Source organism: Hevea brasiliensis, chromosome 7 (assembly GCF_030052815.1).
Source record: "Hevea brasiliensis isolate MT/VB/25A 57/8 chromosome 7, ASM3005281v1, whole genome shotgun sequence".
Classification (NCBI taxonomy): Eukaryota; Viridiplantae; Streptophyta; class Magnoliopsida; order Malpighiales; family Euphorbiaceae; genus Hevea; species Hevea brasiliensis.
Window position 1 is genome coordinate 317,418 of NC_079499.1, and position 16,843 is coordinate 334,260.

Consider the following 16,843-nt stretch of genomic DNA (forward strand, 5'->3'; position numbering starts at 1 on the left):
GGATTTCTTATTTAGGATTTCTTCCTAATTAGTAGAACACAATTATAGGAATCAATTGTATATATATACCCATGTACAGATTAATTGATATCAATGAGAATCATCTCTTTCTACATGGTATCAGAGCAGGTCATCAATCTAGGGTGACTATTTGTTCTCACTACCCATTTCGGGAGAGACCTTGGCGCCCGGCCTGCGTTTCAACCCTGATCAACATCACCGGCGTCATCTCAATCCCCTCATTCCACCACTGTGTGCTGTTGCCTGATCCAGTATAACCATTAAAGGACTTCTGAGGTTTGGCTCTCAGATCCTATTTCGGTATTTGCTTGATTTGTGATTTTGGATTATTTTGCTGCTATAAGCACTTTGGATTAGCGTTTCGGTTAGTTTTCTTTATCTCAATAAATGGCAGACAATAAGAATGTTATTTCTGATGTGATTCCGGTGATGACTAAGATCACGGAACACAAACTTAATGGTTCGAATTACCTGGAGTGGAGTAAAACTGTTAGGGTCTATTTGCGTAGCATTGATAAGGATGATCACCTTACTAAAGATCCGCCCACTGATGATACACGACAAACTTGGCTAAGGGAGGATGCTCGGTTGTTTTGCGGCTTGAACTCGATTCATAGTGAGGTAATTAGTTTAATTAATCACTGTGAATTTGTTAAGGAATTGATGGATTACTTAGATTTTCTGTATTCTGGTAAATGGAATATCTCCCGTATTTATGATGTTTGTAAGGCATTTTACCGTGCTGAGAAAGAGAATAAGTCTCTCACGGCTTATTTTATGGATTTTAAATGGGTATATGAGGAACTTAATGTATTGTTGCCTTTTAGTCCTGATGTGAAAGTTCAAGAGCCCAACGGGAGAAGCAAGCTATTATGAGTTTTCTTGCGAGCCTTCCTTGAGTATGAGGCGCTAAATCTCGATTCTCTCGATTCGAGATTTCCTCTTTGCATGAAACGTTCACACGGGTCCTTCAGCAGAGTACTCAATCTTCACTTGCCAAGAGTGCTCTTATTAGCCGTAATCCAAATGGACAACAGGTAATAGAAGAGGAAGTAGAGGAGGAATTACAGCAAATGTAATCAGCGTAATTGAGAGGCTAGTTCTAATCAGGACTCAAGAGGAGTCATTTGTTATTATTGCCATGAGCCTGGCCATACAAAATATAATTGTCCGCAACTTCAGAGAAAAAATCAGCAATCACAAATGGCAAATATGGCGTGAGAGAATTCTACTGATATCTTCCTCCGAGAAAACTATTTTGGTATCTGCAGAGGATTTTGCACAATTTTTCGATGATCGTGCATCTCTAAAGCCTACCGGTTCCCCTCACATCGCGATCACGAGTCAGTAAATCCACTACATGTCTTGTGTCTTCTTCATCCAAATGGGTTATTGATTCAGTGCGGCGGATCACATGACAGTAATTCTAGTCTTCTATCCGCTACGTCTAATCTCACTTCCTCTCATTACTTTAGCTGATGGTTCTACTTCTTGTGTCATGGGTTCGAATCGCGAACCCGACTTCGTCAATTTCTTTGTCTTACATTTTGTGTCTACCAAAATTCTCTTTTAATCTACTTTCGTTAGTAAACTTACTCGTACCTTAAATTGTTCTGTTTCCTTTTTCCGACGGTGTTTGTTTCAGGATCTTACGACGGCAGATTATTGGTAGAGGACGCGAGTCGTGGTCTTTACATTCGGAAAATCATGTACCGCGTCGCTTGTTTGCTCCAGACCTTAACACCTCTTGAAGCTCATTGTAGATTGGGTCATCCTTCTTTGTCTACCATGAAGAAGTCGTGTCCTCAATTTCAGTCTTTATCAGTACTAGAATGTGATTCGTTTCAGTTTGCAAAACATCATCGTTTGCCTTCTGTGTCTAGAGTCAATAAACGGGCTTCATAACCTTTTGAGTTAGTTCATTCTGATGTTTAGGGTCCTTGTTATTTTACATCTAAAAATGGATTTCTTTAATTTGTTACTTATGTTGATGATTACTCTCGTGTTACCTGGTTATATTTAATGAAGAATCGTTCTGAGTTGTTTTCTATCTTTTGTGCCTTTTGTAATGAAATCAAAACTCAATTTAATATTTCTGTGCGCATATTAAGAAGTGACAATGCCAAAGAATACTTTTCAGCACAATTTCAGCCTTATATGACACAAAATGGCATTCTTCATCAGTCTTCCTGTGTGGATACCCCATCCCAAAATGGCGTGGCCGAAAGAAAAAATTGTCATCTTCTTGAGGTAACTCGTGCTCTTCTTTTTTAGATGAAAGTACCTAAACACTTTTGGGTGGATGCAGTTTCTACGACATGTTTTTTGATCAATCGTATGCCGTCTTCTGTCCTTAATGGGGATATTCCTTATACTACTTTGTTTCCTACAAAATCTTTATTCCCTATTGAACCCCGTATTTTTTGTTGTACCTGTTTTGTGCGTGATGTTCGTCTACAGGTTACTAAATTGGATCCAAAATCTCTCAAATGTGTCTTCCTTGGGTACTCCCGGCTTCAAAAAGGGTACCGTTGTTTCTCTCCTACTCTTAATCGTTATCTTATTTCTGCATATGTCACATTTTTTGAGTCCACTCCATTTTTTCCTCCATCATCTGTGTATGAGAATCAGGGGGAGGAGGATAATCTCTTAATATATACTGTCCAACCAATGTCTAGTCCTCTCCCACAGCCTGTTCCTTCTGTCTCTAGACCTACTCGACCTCCCGTTGTTCATGTTTATTCCAGGAGATTGGAGATTCCTGACTCAGATCCTCCACCAACTACTTCGTTGGGAGATCCTATACCTCATACTAATCATGATTCTGATCTAGACTTACCCATTGCTCTTCGTAAAGGTAAACGTTCATGTACTTACCCTATCTCTTCTTTTGTTTCTTATAATCAATTGTCTTCTTGTTCTCGGTGTTTTGTTACTTCTTTAGACTCTGTTCCTATCCCTAATACTATTGATGAGGCACTGTCTCATCCTGGCTGGTGTGATGCTATGAAAGAGGAAATGGAGGCTTTAGATGCTAATGGTACATGGGAACTATTGCCTTTGCCCACTGGTAAGAAAGCTATTGGTTGCAAATGGGTATATACAGTAAAGGTAAATCCTGATGGTTCTGTGGCTAGGTTAAAAGCACGCCTTGTAGCAAAAGGATATGCTCAGACATATGGGGTTGATTACTCTGATACTTTTTCTCCTGTAGCTAAACTTACTTCTATTCGCTTGTTTATCTCTTTAGCAGCTACATATGATTGGCCCCTGCATCAATTGGATATCAAGAATGCTTTCCTTCATGGTGATCTTCAGGAGGAGGTGTATATGGAGCAACCACCTGGGTTTATTGCTCAGGGGGAGTTGGGCAAAGTTTGTAGGTTTCGGAAGTCTCTTTATGGCTTGAAACAAAGTCCTAGGGCATGGTTTGGGAGATTCAGTGAAGCAGTACAGGAATTTGGTATGCAAAAGAGTAAGTGTGATCACTCAGTTTTATAGACAATCTGAGGCTGGTCTAATTCTCTTGGTAGTCTATGTGGATGACATTGTCATCACTGGGAGTGACTCTGCAGGTATTTCATCTCTTAAAACCTTCCTCCAAACTCAGTTTCAGACCAAAGACTTGGGATTGTTAAAGTATTTCTTGGGTATCGAAGTTATGAGAGGTAAGAAGGGTATTTTCTTGTCTCAAAGAAAATATGTCCTCGATCTATTGACAGAGACAGGAAAATTAGGTGCTAAGCCTTGTAGCGCACCAATGACTCCAACTTTACAATTGTTAGCAGGGGATAGTGAGTTGTTTGAAGATCCAGAGAGATACAGGAGATTGGTAGGAAAATTGAACTACCTTACAGTCACTCGTCCTGACATTGCTTATGCCGTTAGTGTGGTAAGTCAGTTTATGTCTTCCCCAACTGTTGCTCATTGGGAAGCCTTGGAACAAATCTTGTGTTATCTGAAGGGTGCTCCAGGAAGAGGTTTGCTATATGGTAATCATGGGCATTTGAATGTTGAATGTTTTTCAGATGCCGATTGGGCTAGATCTAAGGTTGACAGGAGGTCAACTACTGGATATTGCGTTTTTATTGGAGGAAATTTGGTGTATTGGAGAAGCAAAAAGCAGAGTGTAGTTTCTCGTTCTAGTGCTGAATCCGAATACAGAGCCATGGCACAATCAGTATGTGAGGTAATGTGGATACTTCAATTACTAGATGAGACAGGTTTTAAGACCTCCCTGCCTGTGAAATTGTGGTGTGATAATCAAGCGGCTCTTCATATTGCTTCTAATCCAGTGTTTCATGAGCGGACCAAACATATTGAGATTGATTGTCACTTTATTCGTGAAAAGATTCAACAACAGATCATCTCAACAGGACACATCAAAGCGGAGAGCGATTAGGAGATATTTTCACAAAAGCTCTGAATGGAGCTAGGATTGACTACATTTGTAACAAGTTGGGCATGATTAACATCTATGCTCCAACTTGAGGGGGAGTGTTATGGAAAGTCAATCACTATGTTATGGAAAGTCAATCACTATATTATTTCTCTGTATATTTTGTATTCTGTATTCCTATTTAGGATTTCTTATTTAGGATTTCTTCCTAATTAGTAAAACACAATTATAGGAATCAATTGTATATATATACCCATGTACAGATTAATTGATATCAATGAGAATCATCTCTTTCTACAGAGCTGAACATCGAGTAGCTCACAAGCAGCTTGGTTCATTTACACCCCTAACTACTTATCTGGGTTGGTGATTTCGAGCCAAGTATTTAAGACTCATTCCTCAAGTTACTTCAGTCAGTTGGGCTTGGGCTGTTACACGCTGTACTAAATATGTAAAAGGAAAGGCCTAAAAAATGAAGCTGTATTATGTTTTGTAGTGAAGGCTATTAGGAAAACATGTAATGCTTATAACAGATTATCACTGGTTATTTCAAAGCAAATAGAAGTACAAATAAAGCTTGCTATCACACAATCTTTAAGAAAATTCTTTTGCCTTCTTAGTAAATTATGCATCACATACCAGTTTTGCATAGACCATAGAATCAATCACTTTCTTAATCATTGGCAATGGCTGATAGTGTCGTGAAGTATCTGCACAAATTTCCTTTATAAGTTAGACAAGCACATTCACACTGGCAAAAACCAGATTGGGTCCAAGATTTATAAACCATAGCAGACCATCCTGTCAAGAGGCTGGGATAACCCTCCAAACCATATTCACTGGAGGTGAGCTTATAACCCCTCTGTGGGACAATGATAGAACATCAGGTAAACCCCCGCCTAACTGAACAATTAACTAGTAAATAATCTAAGTCTGTCAGCCAAGTAAACATGACTTAGATAAAACTTCTACATCTCAAAAATTGTATGCGATTCAGAAGAAATAGACAAGCAATCACTTCAAATTCCTCATAAAGAGGAACAGACACTCATACGCACATATACATAGAAACTACTCACCAATCAAGAGCCCCCGGTAAGAGAATCTTGGCTGATCAATGATAGTCCATGGGACCATAAGAACTTCAATCCTGCTGGTTGCAGAGTTAAAATGGCATAATTGGCTGAATGTCTGCAATATTCTATGTCTATTCAGATGGATTGACGGTCTTGAATTTGGTATTAATATAAAAAACAACAATAGATTCTTGTCTTAAAGAATCACACTTAACCTGAAGCCCATGCAAAGCCCCATAAACTGTTTGTGCCTGCAATGTTTCAAATATAATATCTGAGTTGATGAAAGAGTTGCACATGAATCAGAAGTTACTAATGTAGACAAAACTCCATAATGATTTTGCAATCTGCTACAGTGCTACCCCAGCAAGTTCACATAAAATGCATTTAAGACATTTATAACAAACACCAATGTCATTGTTGTTTATTGTTGCAGTAGATATTGATAATAAGAAGGGCTTCCCAGTTAAATTTCCCGATAAAGATCTCGGAATGATCCATGTATGGTAACACAATGGAAGCATATTGTCAGAAGCTAAAACAATGGTCCACTGGTAAATTCAATCAGCCAGAGAGAGAGAGAGAGAGAGAGAGAGAGGAAAACATTTACTCATGATAGAGACATGCCAAGGACAACTGGACAAGTTATCTACTTTTAGGGCTACCCAAAGGTAATCTGATGGAATACTCTTGCGTGAAATACAGAATGAGGATAATGTTTTCATAAAAAAACTACATAGAGATTTCATTGAAAATATAAAAAAGAAGGCTCTAAAGTGCATTGAATTTGTTGAAAAATGGTTAAGTGTAGTTGTTTGTAAAGATCAAAAAGACAAAATCAAGCGTGGATTTGCCATGGAAATTTGATTCTGCAGAATTGTTAATACAAAAATTAGCTCCACTATATGCACTATCTGAATTTACTTTTGCTGGACACAGAATTCTATTAGGAAACATGTATTATAGTAATTCTTGAGATAGTGAATATAATGCATTCAGTAATCTTAGAATAGTATCTCAAGTCATCCTTTGGGGTGTAATTCTTATTGTCCAAAAGGTGAAGAGTCTGCAGACTGCCTCCACTAACAGTATCCTGACTACACAATCAATGTAATAAGTGTAAATATGTGAAGCTAGCCAGTTTCTGTAAACTATATTGGGAAATATCAAACAACATCCGACTCTAGTTTCTAAATCACACAGTCTGAACATGCATCCGGGGACAGCTACTTAATTATAAAGTTTAGAAGGTTTAAAGTCGAGAAACAGTGAAATAGATTGCAAAAGAGATTCCCAGATGGCTACTTTCTGAACATCAACCTAAGTCTGAGACATCAACCTAATTCTTGTGTTGAGCAGGTTTAAAGTGGCTAAACAATACAATATATTTCAACCAAAAATCCAAGTAGAAAAAGGAACAGTTGCACCCACCTCAAGATGTGCAAAATCTGGCTTGTAAGGTGAAGGAACTAATAATTTGTAGGACTCATCAATACCGTATTGTAACTGTAAAGCAGCAGAAGAAATTTCAGCGCAAGGTGTTTTTACATTTGTCTAGTATAGCATAATATTAAATTGTATTTTCCTTTACCTCACACGTGTTATAAAGTTGTAATTTGTTTTCCAGCAACAAATACATATAAAGGATATCACTAAATACACAAGGTCCTCGAATATGGTAAGAGATGACTCGTGAAAACCAGAATTTCTATACAAATTCCACATTATTCTTTATTGCAGTTTGAAAGAAGAAAAAGAAGTGCTATTACATGAGCAACAAAAAAAATTAAAGAATAACGTAGTAAATGAGAAAAAAAATGTAATTGCAGGCCTATTAATAAATCCTCTTCTTTTGCAATAAATGAACAAGAAAATAAAATAAAATGTTCGGATTATTTTACTTAAAGAATATCAAATATCTATGAAAACCTGATCATTTGGAGAGGAAATAAGGACTTGAAGTCCTTTGAGGACGACAGATGGATGGAGAGCGGAGAAATTGGCATCAAGAGCATAGTCCATTTGGACTACATCAACCATTGTGGTGAAGGCTTCCTTTAAAATCCCAGAAGCATCGCTGTAGTTGGTACCCTCAGTGATAAGCTGAAAATCCAGAGCCATGTACAGTTTTCTGTGCCCATTAGTGACCGATTTGGGCATTGGCCATATATTGAAGTCACCCACATTCACTCCTCCGCCCCCAACAATAGCAACTAGTCCAAACAAAAATAGCAACAGCCACACTCTCAGCAATTGCAGGCCCATCTCTCTCTGTGGCTCTCTCTTTTTCTGTTGAACAGAATGCAGAGCAGCTGTTCAAAGACAACAAATGATTACTTGTATATAAAATGAGTGAAGGGAAGCTCTTGAAAGAAGGGGATCTGGAGCGGATACAGTAGAGGACAAGTGGATTTTGGCGGGTAGCATATAGTCTAATATGTTTAGTAGCGGTGATGACGAAATATGGCAAATAATGTGCCTTTTTTTCGCTTTGAGTTAGTAGTAATTGTCTTGGAATGAAGGCTTGTCCTTTTAAAAAAAAAAAAAAAAGATAATAATAAATATTTGTTTGCTTTGTCCTGAGAGAGATGACTCAGATGCAATTCAAAAAAGCAAAAAAGGTTTCCTTTTGTCCAGGCTGTCTTGCAATTTCAAGCGAGGCTCTTTTTCTATTAGTGTCAAATCCTGGAGGTTATTATAAATGTAGGTAGCAAGTGTAAGATTGGTGATCCACCGGCTGCGAGCCAGCCTGTGAATGTGTTATCTGATCTCATCTTTACTGAGAATTTATTGTGTGCTAATTTTTGGTACATCTCTAAGTATTTTATTTTTTTTTTTTATTTCTGATAATTTCATTAAGAAATTAAATAATTTAATTTTTAACTCAATAATATTAAAAATCATGAAATTTTAGTCACAATTCAAATCAATTGCTATAAAAAAAATGGTAATGATAACCTTAATAAAATTAGTTTCCTGAAATGTGAAGTTTACAATAATTAAATGCTAAAAATATGGAATACGTTGCTTTAATTATATTGATGAAAAAGCGTTGGCTGAATTGTGTTTAGTTTAATAATTTTTTTTATTTTATATATAATATCAAAATCTTTTAAACTAAAAGAATTTAGAGTCATAATATTTTAGCCACCATTAACGATTAAGCATATTAAACACATATTTACAATAATTAAAGTTTATTTTTAAGTTAGATTTTATTTATTTTAATTATAAAAATTCTAAAATATTTACGGATTATTATTTATAATATCATGCCAATTTTTTTTTTAAATAATAACATTTCAAATAGTTAAAATTTTCATGAATTTTTAATATATTAAAAGTTTTAAAAATATAAAGTATAAAAGAATTTAATTTATTTTTTTAACAATAAATCGAATTTTTAATTACTAATTACCAATCAAATGACATTGTGAGCAAAATCAATTATAAATATAATATTAATTTATTATTCTTTCCAATCAAACCAAACTAAAAATCTAATTTCATTTAAAATTAAAACTGAACTAAATCGCAGTGTGTGAACAATTAAATCAAATTCAAATAAAATAAATTAATTTAAAATTTATTAGATATGAAGCAACTAAATAATTATATGGTTGAATTCAAATATTATTTAATCTCTAATAGATTAATATGATCAATTATATATGCAATTATCATGTAACATAAGTACATACTCTAGTTGAATATGCGTTATTAATGCAAAATGTAGCATATACTATAGTATTATGTACTAATTTTATGAAACTAATATATGCATAACACATTTAATTATAATATGTTCATAATTGATTAAATTACTAACTAAATTATAAGGAGCAATTAATAAAACATCTAGCACATTTTATTATGTAATAATTATATGCAATTAAAATATACATAACACATTAAATTATTATATATTTCATAATTAATATAAATACTAATAATTTTATAAGGAGTGATCAATGAAAGATGTTTAAAATATTTTATACATACTGTGCAAATAATTATAAAAATAAATTTAATTAAACTTTAATATATAATACCTTTTAAAAACATTCTAAAATTTTAACTGAGATAGATTCTAATATATTAAAAATTTGGGGCACAACAAATATAAAAATTTATATATTTATGAAGTAAATATATAATAAATTAATAAAATAATTAATTTTAATATATTTTATATAGTCATATATATATATATATATATATATATATATATATATATATATATATATATATATATATTAAAAGAAATATAGTAGAGATTTGATGTAGTTTAGATGATAAAAGATTTTTTAATATACATTTAGAGGCTCAGGGTTTAATTTTCCTCTACTAATTTTTTTTAAAAAAAAAAATAAAGAATTGGTTCGATTTAAATTCAACTGATTTGATTTTTATTAAACAAGTTCTATCCTGACAATCAAACTTAAAAATGAATTGCATTGAAAACAATAATGTTACTCTATAATCAATGATACTCTATAATTAATAGAAAATATCACTCCTTTTACATTAAATAATATTATATTATAGTATTTAATTATTAAATATTAGTAAAAATAATTAAAAATGGAAAATATTAATATATTTCTCTTAATCAGGATCCGTGTAGCATTATTGTAAAATATTTATAAAAAGAGTATACCAATAATCTTAAAGGAAAATGATTCATTGCATAACAATCAAAGATAATTGTATTTTAAAGAAAAAAAAAATGCATTGTAAATGATGCTATCCAAAAAAATAATAATAAAAATGAATGCGATGCCGATGGAGTAGTGGCTCACAGGAATACCTAATTTTGTCAACAAGAAGGGATATCGGATTAACAGTTGACTGCCCCCGCGCGCATATATATATATATTTTCCTATTTATAATCTGATATTTTTTAATAAATTTTGATGTATTATAATTAAATTTTTTATTAGATAAATTTTAAAAGTAATCTATCATATGAATTTCATATGTTTAAAATGAATGGTTTTAAAGTACTTTTAATAAATTAAATTTAATTAATAAGAAAAATTTTTTTAATGAATGTAAATATGTATTTATTAATATTTATTTAATATATTTTTTTATCTAAAATTATTTATTATATTTAAAAAATTAAGGAAAATTAATTTATTTTTATCTTTTATCTCTATTAAATATAGTAAATAATTATGTAAATAAATAATAATTTAATTAATTATTAATATATTTTTATAAAAATAAAATTAGTCAATATTTTTTAATTATTATGAAAATTTAAATATAATAAATAAAAATAAATGAATGTAATATAATTTTAATAATAAATGCACTTTATGTAGGTGAATATATTTGAATCATTAGAATATATATATATATATATATATATATATATATATATTTTTTTTTTTTTTTTTTTTTTTTAATAACATTTTATTAACCCCAAATCCCATAATTTCAATTTCCAACACATAATTCATTCTTCATTAACGTGATATGGTAGAATTGAAGCACCCACTACTCATACATCCTTCACGTATAATTTTTCAAATATATGTATGTATGTACATAATATGCGCCCTCTATGGAAGGGAAAATTTTAAAATACAACCCATTGTACGTACAGCATGATTGTGAAAATCAGATCGGATTGACCAATCAAATTAGTTTAATTAATAATCGAAATTTGATCTAATCTAATTTAGCTCTAAAACCATGTTTTCATCGAATCATAATAAACTCATGTAACCGGTTGAGTAATCGACAAATCAAAAACTTGGCTAATTTAAAATGGGTATTCAGTGCAAACCAGTCATTCACTCTTAAATATATATATATATATATGAAATGCACCACCAAGACATAAACATGTAACCCAAGTGTCTTTTGTGTTCTGGATACATGTAAGCTACAACAGGTTATATTCAACAATTTTTTTACGATGACAGTGTGGGATGAACAAAAAGCAAATCTTCTTTGCACGTGCAGAGCCATTTTCCATACTTTATTAAGTTCAATAAGTTTTCGGAGATCACGTCTCGAAGATGATATTGGAGAAAACCATTCAAGAAATTGCCATAAAAGGAATCCCATGCTACCCCTTATAGCTCCGTGTATGATGTTTTCCTAAGAATTTTATGATGACAATTTTCCTTCTCTCTGACATGGTATTGATCCTGTCTCAGGAATCACCTCTCGACCTTTCCATCTATTGCTCGAAAATATTATGAGTAGGAAACCCATGCTTCATCAGGGAGAATTGTAGGGTTCATCATACTTTTATGTGCACCAGTATCAAGAAAATCAATGACAAATATAGATCTGTCATATTTGGATAGTTTTTTACAATAATGGTTTTCCACCCTGAGAGACTACAATTTACTTCAGTTTTATCAACTTTCCATATTGGGAGCAATAAATGTCCTTTATCAAGAGTTCATTGATGATGTTACTCTTTATAACAAAGAAGTAAGACAAGAATTCTTTGAGATGAAGTATTATTTTTTGAGACAGCGATTGTAACGGTCAGGCTCCAACTACTAGAGAAATTGTCCGCCTTGGCCATAAGCCTCACGGTTTTATCCAATAGGTGGAATGGAGAACTTTCCAGGAGGTCACCCATCCTAGGATTTCTCTCAAGCGGGCACGTTTAACTCTGGAGTTCTTCCAACTCTCCAGGCCATTTCACCAAAAGTAGTGATTAGTTCCCCATTTTATATATTATTACTTTTCACTCCCATTCCGATGTGAGACGTATTTCCCATCTTACAGGGAGCTTTTTGTCGCGTCCAACGGAATCACTGGGGCAGTAATGGTCAGACTTCAACCACTAGAGGAATTATCCGCTTTGACCGTAAGCCTCACAGTTTTGTCCCATAGGTGAAATGGAGAATTTTCCAAGAGGTCATCCATCCTAGGATTTCTCTCAAGCGAGCACGCTTAACCCTGAAGTTCTTCTAACTCTCCAGGCCATTCCACCAAAAGGCGCCTATAGTTATTAGTTCTCCCATTTTATATATCATTACTTTCCACTCTCATTCCGATGTGGGATGTGTTTCCCATCTTTCAGGGAGCTTTTCGCCGCGTCCAACGGAATCACTAGGGCACTACGGGGACATCCGATAAAATTGAAACGATACAGAGAAGATTAGCATGGCCCCTGCGCAAGGATGGCCACAAGGCCCTAAGGTAGTTTCCTAATGATTCCGTTGGACATGGCGAAAAGCTCTCTGAAAGATGGGAAACACGTCCCACATCGGAATGGGAGTGGAAAGTAATGATATATAAAATGGAGGAACTAATCACTAGAGGTGCCTTTTGGTGGAATGGCCTGGAGAGTTGGAAGAACTCCTGGGTTAAACGTGCTTGCTTGAGAGAAATTCTAGGATGGGCGACCTCCTGGGAAGTTCTCCATTCCACCTATTGGACAAAACCGTGAGGCTTATAGCCAAAGCGGACAATTCCTCTAATGGTTGGAGCCTGACCATTATAATTTGGTATCAGAGTCAAAAGCTCCCTCTGTACGGTGCAACAAGTGAGGACACTTGTGGCAAAAGTTGGTGGGCCACAAGGCCCTAAGGCAGTGCCCTAGTGATTCCGTTGGACGCAGCGAAAAGCTCTCCAAAAGGTGAAAAACACGTCCCACATCGGAATGGGACTGGAAAATAATGATATATAAAATGGGAGAATTAATCACTAGAGGCGCATTTTTGGTAGAATGGCCTGAAGAGTTGGAAGAACTGTAACACCCCTATTGGTATAGCCTGGTATATTTCACTGTTCCGGTGACCGATGTCGATCCGGACAATTAAGGGGATTAGAACCACACTTAAGTCAATTAGAGAAACCATAAATACAAATAATTAGTAAGGTTCAATTAGTTAATTATAAATAAGAAAAACAGAACATAAGAACTTAAACGAGCCGAGAGTCACAGCGATGGGTAACCTCCTCGGGAACGACTGCAAAGTCGTTTTAAACTCAAATTTTGAACCGTAAAAAGTGACGCTGTGGTCCTTAGGACCCTTATGAACACAGTGAAAAAGAGAAAATCACGAAAAGAAGCTAAGTTACCAAATAATTAGGTCGTGAGCGGAAGAAATATAGAATTATTTGCAAACCGATGAACCGGCGAAGGGCAATTTGGTCAATTGACCGAGAGTCGACTCGACCTAATCACAAATAAAATCGGAGAAAAGAAAATTTCGAAATCGAGAATTAAATTAAAGAACTAATAGAAAAAAATAAATAGAAAAAAAAAGAAGATGGAAAAGTCAAAGGTGATGACATCATGCATGATGTCATAAACAAATTAATTAAATTATTTATTAAATTAGATTTTTAATGGTCTTCCATAGCAAAATAAATAAAAGCAAACAAAAGAAAAGAAAAATAGAAAATCTCTTCTTCTCCTCCCTTGGTTGCCGCCTCACCATCACCACATATCCTCCATGGAATTTTCTTCCATTAAGCTTACACTAAGCTTAATTTTTCCTTACTCAACCTTCATAAATCCTATAAAAACTCTACTAAAGCTTGTTATTACTACTTAAGAAGGAGATTACAAGAAGAAAAAAAGAAGCAAAAGATAGGGTTTTGAAGATTTAAGTTGAGGTTAGTATGTTAACCCCTTTTTTATTCATTTAAATGCATAATTAGTTGTGAAAATGAGCATGGAACTTGATTAAATGAAACAAATATGGGGGAAGGACAAACTGAATTTTTGGCCAGCTTGAGGGGAGTATGAAATTGAATGGTTTGATGCATTAGAATGAGTTTAAAAACTTTGATTAGTTGAATGGTTAAGACTAAGTGCACTACTTGTGATTAAATGCATGAGATGGAGGAGTTAGGGTTTGAAGGTTAGGGTTTGTGAACCAAAATTTGGAGAAATGCATAAATGGCATGTTTGACCTATTGTGAAGTGAAATAATGGTCAATTATGACCAAATAAGTTGTGTGGGAATGATAGGAAATTAAGTTAAATTCGGAGGTAAATGCAGCATGACCAAACCTACTTTGAAGGACCAAAACGGGAATTTTACAAGCCCAATTGATATGCCACCAATTGGAGATGAAAATAGACATAAAATAACACAATTTTCATTAAGGAACCATGGCAAAAAAACTGACTAAAACTTGGTGAACCAATTGACCAAAGTGAAATGAGAGCAGGCTGCCACTGCACCAAACTAACCAAATGAATAACTGTTCATTTGGTCATAACTCGAGCTAGGAAGGTCAAATTGACCTGAAATTTGACCAGCAATTAGATGAGATATAGACCTAAAACTTTCATGAAGAACACCATCCCAAAATATGCCATTAACCTAGTCAAATTATTGATCAAAGTGGAGTTACTGTACCTGCAATTCTACAGAATTGCCTTTGAGCAGTAAAGTTCTAATGGCTATAACTCTCTCTAGAAAACTCCGATTTAGGCGATTCTTAAACCAATGGAAATCTAAGACATAGTAGAACATTTCATATGAAGAAAGTTAGATCAAATTATGAACTTAACTTGATCAAATTACTGAACAAATTTGGACCAAAAATCTGCCAGAACCAAAATCTCAGCATGAGCGATTATGCGTGAGCAAGAATTGTATTTTAGCCATAACTTGAGCTACAAAACTCCGATTGGGGTGATCCAAAAATGAGAATACACTTAAGACAATAAGGAACATTTTCTATGAAGGAAGTTTTTCCAAATTCCAACAGTAGATTGACCAATGGAACAGTGCAACTTCGAGGCACCAAAACCGAAAATTGGCAATTTTGCCAAAATGACCTAAGCTTTGAGAAAATGACCAAAATCAACAAGTTTAATGACCAAAATGTGATATGTGGGTGAAGTTGGAGTTCCCATACCTATTAAGCCTTAAAAAGTCAACAATTTAACTTGAATAGTGCAGTGAATAGTAACCCGAAACACAAAAACTTCGAGAACGTCGAATTTAACGCAATAGAGCTAGTTAAAATGAAGTGAAATTTATTTTTAGATTTATGCTAAGTTATGGTACTGAAACACTGTGAAATTGTGTGTTTCAGCTGAAAAAGACTTGGAAGCCCTTAAAGACTGAGTCAAGGCCTCGAGGCGACTCAAATCAGATTTGTGCACAATAAATTTATGTAATTGTTTTCCAATTGAAAATTTGAATTGCTATACTTTATGAAATCGCTGTGTTATTTATGAATTGTGTTGCCACTTTGTGACTACAAAAATGACTTTGAAAATTGTTTGGGATCTCTCGTAAATTATTGAAAATAATTATTTTAAATTGATTTTAGATTCACACTTAGCATGACAGTATCACATTTTCTCCTCCATTTATGGGGTTAAGATCGTTTATTTTCCTCCCTCTCTGGCTTGCCAGTTGAGGTTGTAGATCGGATGAGTACTCATTAGCTAGCTAGCCACCTCCCTCATTGATTTCGATTAATGGGGTTGTAGATTGCTTTGTCGTGGTGTACAACACGGCATTGATCGGAAATTTTGTGTCATGATTTAAGTTGTGTATGACTCTGGCAACACTGTGTTTATGAAATTGTTTGACTAAACTGTGTTTAATGGATTATTTGACAAAATGGTGTGATTATGGACTTTGATATTTGCAAAATGTGACTGAGAAATATTTAAATTGTGTTTGGCAATGAATGATTTATTTGTTGTATTTTAGATTTTTATTGTGCACCACTGAGTATTTTTATACTCAGCGATAGCTTATTTTGCTGTCGCAGATAAGAGCAAGGAGAAAGCAGCAGAGTGAGCTGCTGTTAAATCGAGGACTACTCTGACCATTTTGTACGGGTATTATTTTATATCGTTATAGATAATCTTGATGTAAATAAAAAAAAATATTGTATGTATCAATGTAGTTGAGCAGTTGTAAATAAATTGTAATAATATTATTTTTTTGGATTTTCTTCTATAAATTAATATTTGTACTTATGAATTTCTTACTTTATGCTTTGTGATTGGAGATATTAAATATTTTGAGATAATGAATTTTGATTTGGATTGTGAAATTACCTTGAAGTGAGTTGAATTATGTTGATTAAGATTTATTGGAGGTTGGGAGTTGTGAAATATTTTTGGAAGTGCTTTTTACAGGTCTTTGAAGAACTGGTTTCTCAAAATACAGAGGGAACTCTGTCAAAATTTTTATAAAATTTGCGGCAAAATTAAAATGGACAAAAATTTTTATTAGTATTTAAACTTGAATAAATGATTTTAAATTCTTATCAAAATGCTCACCACTTCCAAAATGTAAGAAAATTGTTTTAAAATCCCTTGTAGGGTACTTAATGAGTTATCGGTAGGTGAAGTTCGGTAGTTCATTAAGTATTCTACGGGAT

The 16,843-nt window shown here is 33.8% G+C and overlaps 1 protein-coding gene and 1 non-coding gene across 2 annotated transcripts in view; one reads left to right on the top strand and one right to left on the bottom strand.

Annotated features, from left to right (window-relative positions):
* LOC110640126 (beta-hexosaminidase 3) overlaps positions 1 to 7,913 on the bottom strand; it is a 26,173-nt gene extending 18,260 nt beyond the window's left edge. Inside the window, exons 1-5 of the mRNA XM_021791315.2 lie at positions 7,426 to 7,913; positions 6,928 to 7,002; positions 5,712 to 5,747; positions 5,500 to 5,611; positions 5,060 to 5,130 (exon numbers count right to left, since the gene is read on the bottom strand). Coding sequence (XP_021647007.2) covers positions 5,060 to 5,130; positions 5,500 to 5,611; positions 5,712 to 5,747; positions 6,928 to 7,002; positions 7,426 to 7,761 — 630 coding nt within the window. The 5' untranslated portion in view covers positions 7,762 to 7,913. The remainder of the gene's footprint in view (positions 1 to 5,059; positions 5,131 to 5,499; positions 5,612 to 5,711; positions 5,748 to 6,927; positions 7,003 to 7,425) is intronic.
* Positions 7,914 to 12,587: 4,674 nt separating this feature from the next.
* Positions 12,588 to 12,690, top strand: LOC131181827 (U6 spliceosomal RNA). The gene has a single exon (XR_009150303.1). It is a non-coding gene; the product is annotated as a U6 spliceosomal RNA (small nuclear RNA).
* Positions 12,691 to 16,843: the final 4,153 nt, after the last annotated feature.